The sequence below is a fragment of the Chionomys nivalis genome, chromosome 18 (genome assembly GCF_950005125.1).
Source record: "Chionomys nivalis chromosome 18, mChiNiv1.1, whole genome shotgun sequence".
Taxonomy (NCBI): Eukaryota; Metazoa; Chordata; class Mammalia; order Rodentia; family Cricetidae; genus Chionomys; species Chionomys nivalis.
Window position 1 is genome coordinate 51,564,870 of NC_080103.1, and position 10,690 is coordinate 51,575,559.

General features: G+C 43.8%; 1 protein-coding gene across 2 annotated transcripts; it reads left to right on the plus strand.

Annotated features, from left to right (window-relative positions):
* The first annotated feature begins 1,235 nt into the window (after positions 1 to 1,235).
* On the plus strand, positions 1,236 to 1,698 carry LOC130890073 (40S ribosomal protein S19-like). 2 transcript variants are annotated; one of them, XM_057794017.1, is made up of 2 exons: positions 1,236 to 1,451; positions 1,595 to 1,698. In XM_057794017.1, exons 1-2 carry the CDS (start codon positions 1,241 to 1,243, stop codon positions 1,696 to 1,698), a joined length of 315 nt encoding a protein of 104 aa, XP_057650000.1. In that variant the 5' UTR covers positions 1,236 to 1,240. The 2 variants fall into 2 exon arrangements, with proteins under 2 accessions (XP_057650000.1, XP_057649999.1); XM_057794016.1 differs by having other exon boundaries at positions 1,236 to 1,678.
* Positions 1,699 to 10,690: the final 8,992 nt, after the last annotated feature.

A 10,690-nucleotide genomic window follows, 5' to 3' on the forward strand; every position in this document is an offset into this window, starting at 1 on the left:
ATATCGGGAGGAGAACTTACCTATCTCCTTCTAATACTCCCTCAGGAAATGCCAGTGAAGGCCTTCTCACAAGCTCCATGTCCACTCTTTTCCTGTCTCAAGACTCCCTCCCTACAGAAAGAGAAACTTCACTAAAGTTTGGCAAAAGGAACATGAAAGACGTGGGGAGGAGTCAGCTCTCCTTTAGAATCGACATTCTTTCTCCACTGTGCCAAGAGCTTGGTGAGAAAATTGGGCGATAAATTTAACTGGGAACATGCTGATTATGTTAGAAGGTCTGTGTGGTTATTTCTCCAATCACCTTTATCTGTAATAAAGGTGATCTATTGATCTCCATACCCATGACTATCTATCTATCTTTAAAATGGTTCTAAACACAAGCCTGAAAAAGGAATGCTATTTATGCACACTCTAAAACCCCAATGAACGTCTTAATAAATATCTTTGAATGAGAGGAATTAATTAATGTATAAGAGAAGAGTTGACTAATTTTGTTTGTAATGGGACTTCACTAAGAGATTTTGTCCTGTGCTCTGTAGAACTTCATCTCACGGTAAGGAACTTGAACACTTGAGCTTCACAAGTGCCTGTGAGGTCAGCATCACAGAACACTCTTAACAGTGGGAATAAGTAGAGCAGCCCCTACTCATTAGTGGATAATCACTGAGCAAGCTGCACCCCCCATCCTCACATCTGTGTACAGCAGCACTTGACTGACCACCGGTCTACTGTAATGTAAAGGTCACTGCTGCCTTGATAGATTTGGAATCACCTAGGAGACATCTACCTCCAGGCCCATCCATGAGAGCATTTCCATGGAGGTTTAAATGAGGAGGGAATGCTTACCCCAAACGTGCATGTCACCTCCCCGTGGACTCCGGACCTAGACTGAATGAAAAGGGAAAGTCTGTGATCACCGATGATGTCCCATCTCCACCTCCTGATTCAACTATGAACGAGACGCCTGCTGCCATATCTTCCCTGATGTGATGGATTACACCCTCCAGCTATAAACCAAATCCAACCTTCTTTTCTTTAGCTGCTCTCATTAGGTATTTCTTTTCACCAAGAAAAGTGATAATTGATACATTTAATCTGCAAAGAAATTATGAAATTTCCTTTCAATAGCCAGCCTAAAAATATCCTTGTGCTTCTTCAGAACTATGCTGTGACTTAACCATCTTTTCCTGTGTAAATATGATTAGGTGTAGAGACAGTTAAAAAAATGAGAGGCCGCACGATGCCTGGAGTTACTGTAAAAGACGTTAACCAGCAGGAGTTCGTCAGAGCTCTGGCAGCCTTCCTCAAAAAATCCGGGAAGCTGAAAGTCCCCGAATGTGTGGACACAGTCAAGCTGGCCACACATAAAGAGCTTGCCCCCTATGATGAGAACTGGTTCTACACACGAGCTGCCTCTACAGCACGGCACCTGTACCTGCGTGGTGGTGCCGGGGTTGGCTCCATGACCAAGATCTATGGAGGACGGCAGAGAAACGGTGTCAGGCCCAGCCACTTCAGCAGAGGCTCCAAGAGTGTGGCCCGCCGCGTTCTCCAAGCCCTGGAGGGACTGAAAATGGTGGAAAAGGACCAAGATGGGGGCCGCAAGCTAACACCTCAGGGACAGAGAGATCTGGACAGGATTGCCGGCCAGGTGGCAGCTGCCAACAAGAAGCATTAGAACAAATGATGCTGGGTTAATAAATTGCCTCATTCATAAAAAAAAAAATGAGAGCAATAAAAACAATACATATAAAAGGTTGAGTTGGTATTTTTAATTATTTTTGATTGTTTTCATTGTTGGTGGCAGTGGTGTGTGTGTGTGTTTGTGTGTGCATGTGTGTATACACATGCACATGTGTGTATACATATGTGTGTAAGTGCTATGTTATAATATGGTGGGTATGTTTAATCTGGAGATTCAATACAGAACTTTGCACAAACCAAGCAAGTGCTCTCCTCCTACAGAGCCACACCCCAGACCTAATTATGTGTATGAGATTAGAAAATGTGAATGGTTTTTATTAATGATTTAAAAGAACTTGGTAATTCACTCTAAAGTACAATCACAGTGATTTTTCATATTTGTCAGTTCCAATAAAAAAGGAATTAGGGCAATGACCAATATGTCCAGAATCTATACACACACCAAGTAAAATGAGAATAGGAGCGAAAACAAGTGTTGTGCTCCCAAAGACTCACTGGGAGCCTTGAGATACATGCTCTTCGGTTTCCACTGCCTAGCATGGATAGCGTAGGCATGCAGAGCTAGGTAAAGCATTCAGGTTACATGACAGACTACTCTGTCATGGGCATTCAACTCCAAGTAGTGGAGATGAAATTTTGAGTGCAATCATTCCGGAGTCCAGAAGCTTCTATCGCTCTTTCCTTGCACAGAAATCCAGGGTTCTACTCCAGTGTGGGGCCTACTGAAGGGCCCTGTCCCTCGCTCAGTCACTAATGGTAGCTGGCTCAGTGGGAGAATCACTAGAATGGCAGATGCTGCCAGAAAGGCCTGGCACCAGACTCTGCTCCAGCTCAGTGCCTAATGCCATTACATGTCCTCCAACAGCTGCACGCGATCCTCGGTGAGCTGTTGGAGCATTCAAAGCGGATCAAGAATCACCGTTTCCTTATGCCCAACACTAATCCCAACATGGTCTTCTCAAACTGAAGTAAATGCAATGGCCAACTGGGCTGATAGCAAAAAGTTTCCAGAGGAAGCCTCAGAGAAACTCCTGTTCATCCCCACATAAAACTACTGTGCTACCGACATCTCCCATGGCAAGCATGAGAGGGCAAGATGCCACTCTCAGAGCTCCCCGTGCTCAACACAGCGGCTTGGCTTGCTTTCTTACTGATGTGGACACATTTCCTTCATGTAGACATTCTCTTTAACTGAGGACACACACAATCATGTAGTCTCATCCACAAGAATCATTCTATACCCATTTAGCAAATATCTGTGCATAGGAAAGATGTATACCTCTCCTTTCAGTACTGGTAGTTAGACAGATGTTTTCACAAAGATGTCTGAAGGTTCTTTAAATTCTGCATCTGGCATCTACAGTGAGCACTGTACAATCTCAACCAGAAAGTATGTGTTGTCTTTGGAAAGAGTCAGGGAAGGAAGAATTTCTAGACCCTTTACCCCTTAAAAAAAATAAAGGTGGATTTCCAAATTGAGTTTTCATAGAGCTAAAATGCCGCAGAGAGGAAGGCACTGAGTCATGTATGTGCCACACATCGGTCATGTCAGCTCTTGGAACTCTAGGTCAGGAGGACTCAAGTCTGAGGTCTGCCCAGGGCTACACTGTGACTTTATGGCCATCTGAGCTACGTAGTACGGCCATGTCTCAACACAACAAATGGGCAATGACAACTGGCCTCAGCATCCTCACCAGAGAGCACCACTCTTTCTAACAACACTGTACACAAAATGCCCAACAAAAAGAAAAAGAATATCATCACCTAATAAACAAAAGAAGGGCATTTTCTTTAAGAATAACAACAAAACTAAAATAAATATTCAAGAAATTTAGGAAAAGAAAGGGAACAGAAGGGGCAAGACCAGACTCTAACCTTAAAAAGAAAAAGTAAAAGCAACACTCAGCAGCACCCATCAAAAGGGGTTTAGTTGTTTCCTGGTAACTCCCACCGACGTCCCGACAGAGCCATTCACACCCATAAAGCCACAAGAGCTTTGCTTTTGCTTTCCATTCATTTTTGTTTTGTTTTTAGTGGGCATTAAGTCAAAGAACTAAAGGTTATTGAAGAAAGAACAGAAAAGGCATGGCAATCTAAAGTCAGGGATCAAAGATCCTGGATACATCAAACTATACACACTAGCCCAAAGATGAACTCACTTTTCCTAGATCTTGAAGGCCAAAGAGACCTGGACATATGGTCCGGCCAACTAGAATCACTCCTTAGAACACGGGTGAGGTCTGCAGCTCAAGCTAATGTGGAGGCCATTTATTAATGCACAGTCTCCATTGTATTGATGGAAAAACCACAGGCTCCAGAGTGGCCAAAAGACTGGTGTGACATCATCCCCCAGCTAGTAATGGTCAGTAATATCTGGAACCCGGTTCTCTGCTCCAACATGAGGTCAGTTCTCTGTCCATCACAACAAGATTGGATGATGAGGTCACAGGGCATCTCATTGCCAGAGCACTTCAGTGAGCAGAGAGATGACGTTCAAGGGCTCAATGTCAAACCAACAGCACACTATGTCACAGAAAAAAATCCATAAAATCTCTGGGCCCAAAGAGATGCTGAGATCTCACTGTGTAATCTAGAGATAGTAGTCTAGTTTCTGCAAGCCTTGGGCTATCATCCAATGAAGCCAGAATACACAACATGCTGAAATTCTATTCAAAATGAGGAGGCAGCTATGTCCCTCGAGGGTAGAAATATGACTCAGTCAATACAGAAGATCTGGATTTGATAGTCATAACCCACACAAAAAGATGACCATGGGGACACACGTTTGTAATCTCAGTGATGGGGAACTTGATACAGGAAGACCCCAGGGACAGTTGGACAACCAACCTAGCCTACATGGTGAGGTCCAGGTCAGCTACAAGTTCTGTCTCCAGACAATAAGGTAAAAGTGACTGAGGAATGACATTCAAGGCTGTCACCTGTCTTCCACATGCACCTGCACACGTATGCACACACTCATATACATACAATCTTGCAAAAAAAATCATTGTATGTAAGCCATACGTCACATAGCAAGCAGTGTACACCATAGCGGTTGGTATTGCTATTGAGTAGGGCCCTTTACAAGCAGACCACGAGATTTATTTTTAAATGCTTTTTGCCTAATGGTAACACCAATAAGGATCGATAATTGAGAATGTGGAAGGGGGAAAATTGAAAGATTTTCCCAATGCTCCTACTACCTTAAAACAACCACTGTGAACATGCTGATCTATTTTAGGAGGAATGATTTAGAGTGTGCCGTTTCTTGTGCCTTGTAACCTTCCAACTGCACTCAATTTAGAATAAAAAGTTGGCAGGAATGTAGTCTTTTCGAAAACCAATTTCTTGTTTGTTTTGCGTTTTAGGGGGTAGTGGGAGGAGAAATATTATACACAGATATAAACTATGTCAATACAAACATTATCACATTTTAAAAATCGTATTTTCCTCCTTATTTACAGCAAGGTTTGAAGAGTGTTTTATAGTCCATTTAAGAAAGTTCCCATGAGCTGTCTCATTTGATACTCTCAAAGGCTCGGGTCGTGAGGGACTGTTACTACACGCTACGAGGAAATTGGGAATCTGAAAAGTTGCGTGACTCATTGCAGGTCTCTCGGATAGTGAGAGTTTGGATGGTAGCCTAGGGTCGCTGACTCAAAGCTGGTGCATGTGAATTATCCTCACCGAGGAGAACTCTGTCTAGTTAGGCTTCATAATCTGCACAGTCTCCAAGATATATTCGGAAAGATCACTCTGAGCTGGGGAGCACAGGAATGGAAGCTGAATGTCTGCTTCCAGTATTGGCAAGTCCCGTACTTCTCTGGGCTCAGGATTTCTTTCTTTTTTCTGAAGAGACAAGTCCTAGGGAATAGGGTGTGACTCCGAAGACGAAATTCCAGGCCTCTGTGGTGTCTGAAAAATGTAGAACTTCCTCACTTACAGAAACATATTGATATGATACCTTGAGAAAATAATACCTCAGACTTCCTTGAGATGACTTCCCATGTCAAGGATCGCCTGTCTGGAGTAGGCCAGAACCTCCTGTGGCCTCTGAAAGAATTTCTTCAGAGAATCTACAATGATTGGCAGAGAGAACTCAAGTCAAACATGAGTATTTCGGGTGGACTCCAAACTGAGACGTCTCTTCCTAAGCGTGGTGGCATCCAGACATCCTAATGACTGTTTATGATGTGATACCTCATTAGGAGCTGGGTGCCAATTCAGACTTTCAGAACACATTACCTTCTGGACCAGATTTTATGAGATGCTGAGAGACTGGTCAAGTGCTCTTGGGGAGAGATGGGTTAAGAATCGGAATTATCAAATTTAGTTGAATACTCTAGGCCTTCTTGTTTGTTTGTTTGTTTGTTTTGTTTTTTTCAGACAGAGTTTCTCTATGTAATCCTGTAGCCCTGGCTGTCCTGGAACTCACTCTGTAGATCAGACTGGCTTCGAACTCAAGGAGCCATTGGTCTTTGCCTCCAAAGTGCTGGGATTAAAGGTGTGCGCCACCAAATACTTTGAATCTTTATTATGTGATAAACTACTGTGTGTGTGTAAATGTAGATGGTGTGTTTGTATGCATGTGCACACGTTTGCAAGCTTGTAGAGGCCAGAGGTCCACATAGAGTGACTTTCTCCATTCTCTTCACCTTCTTCTTTACATGGGAAGGCAGAGTCTATTACTGATCTTTAAACTCATCAATTCAATTAGGCTAGCTGGCCAATCCGCCTCAGGGATCCCTTTGCCCTTTTATCCCCAATTATGGGATTACAGATATACACGACCACGCCCAGCTTGTGACATGTGTTCTGGGGACTGAACTCAGGACCTACCATGACATAGCAAAAATTACCAGCTGAGCTATCTTCTCAACCCCAGGCCTAATTCTTCATCCCAGATATGTGTGCGTCATGGTTGTCAGTTTGTAAGACTGCCAGCCACGAAGTCTCAGGCAGCAGCCCCAGGTAAACACAGACAAAGAGCTGCTCACATCCTCCTGACCCTTACACTCTGCTGTAAGCCTCGGGAAGGAGCAGCCCCTGCCTTACCAAGGGATGTGCTACAGCTGGGTTCCCAGGCAAGGGTGTGAGGCTGATCTGAATATATCCATTCCCAGGCTGCGAACAAATGCAAAGATGTTCTCCTAAGCAGGGACTTAGCTGAACAATCGCTACTTTTCTTTGAGACATTTCTGCTTCTCCACTGGTTCTCAAGGTCTTCACTAAACCTAGGTAGCCTCTCCTGTTTCCTTCCCCAGGTTTGAGAACTTCATTCTTCTTTCCTTTCCCTCCATACAATAGAAGAAACCGTTACCTTCTACTCAGCAATGTAAGGCCTTCAGATTTTTCAAATCTCGAAACTGCCCCACCTCTTCCAGGGGTCTTCCTGATTTGCTCACTGAACTGCTATCTATTATCTGGACCAAACCTTTCCTTCTTAGTCCCACATTTTCCATCCTTTAGTTCACAGCTGTCTCCAGTGTAGATGTGGGAGCTCACCTGCTAAACCAGCTCCAGACAGTCTCAAGAAGCAGACTTTATAGCGTGGTCACTCAACGCACAATGAGGCCTGGTCGAAGAGTCAAGCTTGTTGACATGCCTCAAGATGAAAGTAGTCCCAGTCCTTGCAAGGTGTGACTCCTATCAAGACTAGTAACTCTGTGTACCTCAGCTTCCCCATCCAGGCTGGGGGATAGGACAGTGATTACTTAGTAAGGTAATTTTGTCCGATGACATACCTAGGCATGTCTTAACATCATCAACCCCTGTGTGTAAAAAGTACTCTATGGTGCACTCATGGTTCAATTGAGGGGGACATATACATATCCTGTCCATCAAATAATGGAGTTTGGAGTGAGGGCACTCTCATACTCACAACTAAACTGTCCTGTGATGCTCATGACCATAGGGGACAGCAAGGAACCCTGCACATATGCAGATCTGATCTAGGGCGCTACTGGGCTAGGTGCATGGCCCCCAAGCTGATTTGACTCAAATTGATTTGAATGGTGTTAGCTGAAATCCATGCAGTTAGTAATCACATGCCCAGTACCTCCAAAGAGCCCTTTCGTGGTTTTATAATGCATCAACCACAGACGGGTCCAATTTGGCACTGTTATTAAGCAAATAAATGGATTTTTAGATATTTAGCTTCTAATCATATGTGAACTTCAGGAAGCTCAATGCTCCAATGGCACCGTTAAATACCTCTTTGTTACCAAGCCATGCTTTGACTTCTGAGGCAAAGTTGAGAGCCTAAATTCAACCCCATTAGTTCATATTTTGCCCAAAATGCAGCTTATAATGAAGCCAGCAAATTAGGTCCCCTGACCATAAACCTCACAGAAGGAAAGCAAACAGAGCATGAATCAAAAAGGCTTTGCACAGCAGTTAGCTATTAGTAACATATAAATTAAGTGTACAATCAAACGGAGAGGCGTAAGCTTACTAGTTATGGTCTCCGTGAAACTTAACCCAGCACTGTGAGCAAAACGGGGTGGGAATAATGATGGCAAAATAATAGCAATGAAAGCTTTTTCATTATGGTTTTGATGAATGGTAAGTCCTGAAACTTAGAGGGAGCCTCGTTTTTAATTCATTGCCATTATCATTAACCTGTCAGGTCGTAGCACGTTGTCACTGCCCATCTGGTGTCCAAACCTCTCAGGCTTGTCCCAGACCTCGTCCGTAAATTTTGAACAATGGGATGAGTCATGGCTAGCCACAAGTATGATCCTCTCACCACGGCTGGTCTGTGTCACCAAACGTGCGCAGCTCTGCCTGAATCATGTCCGTTTAGTTTTTTGAGTGCTGTTCTTTAAAGTTATTTAACTCTCCCCTAGAGTTATATTGAGGAGCATCGTGGCCCGCTGCTTTCCAAGGAGGAGTTTGTAAGCTGATACATAGCTGGTTCCCTCCGCATTGGAGGAGGTTAGCATCCATGGCTTCAGTAGAAGCTGATCCCAGGCTCTACGGTCTAGGACCATATTTATACTGATGAACACTTAAGGGCTATGGAGTTCTGAGCAGACAGACCACAACAACTCACCGTAATGTGCACTTGGACCGTTGTGCCTGTTGATAAGGCAGGTCTGTTCCTGGTGATGGAAGAGACGGTACTACAGAGCCCATTCTCTGAGAAACCACCTTACGACCCCTGATGAGGCTAGCCTTATAAAATCATCGGCTAAGACGCCCGCAGTAATTCAAGAACATTCATGCCTCATAATGGCCTATAAATGTTTCTGTCAGGGTTCCAAAATGTGCACAAGCAGTACAGTGCATTTCTGTTTTCTATTTCTGTGCAGTTAAAAAAAAAAAAAAAAGGTAAAAATAGCCATTGGACTGGTCCTCCCCCTCCCCCTTTTTTGACAATTTGTGAAAAAAAAAAAGTTCATTCTGAGGCTGAAACTTTGCATGCCAAGTTTTCACTTGGAACTAATTTTTATGGCTGAGTTCAAAAGACCCTGAAAAGAAGAGATTTCAAATGGAATTGCTGACACAGCTCGGCCCACAGTGGCAAGAAGGGAGGTGCTATAATGCCTGTTTGTACCTTGTTTGCTTAATTGTCGCTTTAGAAAAGGGATCTGGCTGCCTAGCCCTGGGCATCATTTGTCGCTTAACCACATCTGTCTACTCATTATTGGGACTATTTGGAAGCTGCAAAGAAGTTAGCTCTGAACTCTGAATTGAAACAAACCCAGTAACTCTTTGTGGGAGAAGAAACAGAGATGTGCTCTCTGACGTGGTTGTGCAGGTTTCCTTATCCCAGACTCACCTTCCCCTAGACTTCTCAGTCACTGCCAGCGGAAGGCAGAGAACAGGTGAGCGAGCGTCCTCATTAATCGTTCTTTTAATCTTCATTTTTGGCAATGGTCTGCTAATTTTTTTTAAAAAACTAGAAAAGCTGATGCTCGCTGTTTGTGCAGAGGAAACAATGATGTGAGTTCCCCGGACACTGAGAAGAGCGAGGACTAGAGTCAGACTTCCAGTCTGCGTCCCCTGCGAGGATTTGAAGGTGGAGATCTCCTGAACTTACCCTGATGTGGAGAAAGACACAGTGAAAAGCTTTGAAACAAAGCAAAGTTCTTTTCCTTGGCTCCCTCCTGGGGCTGCTCAGAAAGCCCTCAAATGACCAGAAAGGCTGAACTTCAGAACCCTCTCAAGTAGCAACAACATAAACAAGTATTCCTCCTATGAAGGAGACACGAAGTTTACGCACATTTATGGCCAGTGTTGCCCTCGAGTCCATATTGGAGTTCACAGTTTCCCGGTCTGGATAGGGTGACCTTCCATCCCAGTGGTGTTGCTGAAGTGAGGGAGTTCAGTGTGGTCCTCAGACCTGGAGTCCGTTGCCACATGGGTAGTGATGCTAAAACTACTAAGCTACAATTCTCAAAACCTTCATGCTTTAAAAAGAAAATTAAAATAATAACAAAGGAAAAACTTCCATCGCTTATTTTTCTCCCAGAAAGTCTTTATTCCATGAACTGGAAGGGGTGGAGGCGAAGAACCCTTTTGTGAACTTTAGCGTTTGTGTAGCTTGGGCTTTATTTCCACCTTAAAATCTTTACCTGGCCATGATCTGTTGTTCCATTACTGGAGGGCAAAAATGGGAGGAATTGTCTGAGCTAAATTGCAATTAGGCAGCCCTGAGTGTGGCTGGCACCAGTTAACTTGGGATATTGGAGTGAAAAGGCCCGTAATCAGCCTTCGGTCATGTAGAACAATGCATAAAATTAAATTGACATTAATGAATAATTGTGTAATGAAAATGGAAGAGGAGAGTTAATTGCATGTTACAGTGGGTGTAATGCCTAGATAACCTTGCATTTAATGCTATTCTTAGCCCTGCTGCCAAGAAGGCTACAGAACCTCTCTCAGCAGGAAGTCATTAAGGCTGTGAGTAGATAATGCAGGCTCAGTGAAACCTAAGTGGCAACAGTGTAACAAGAGTTTCTTTCAGACCTCAGGGTTTTCT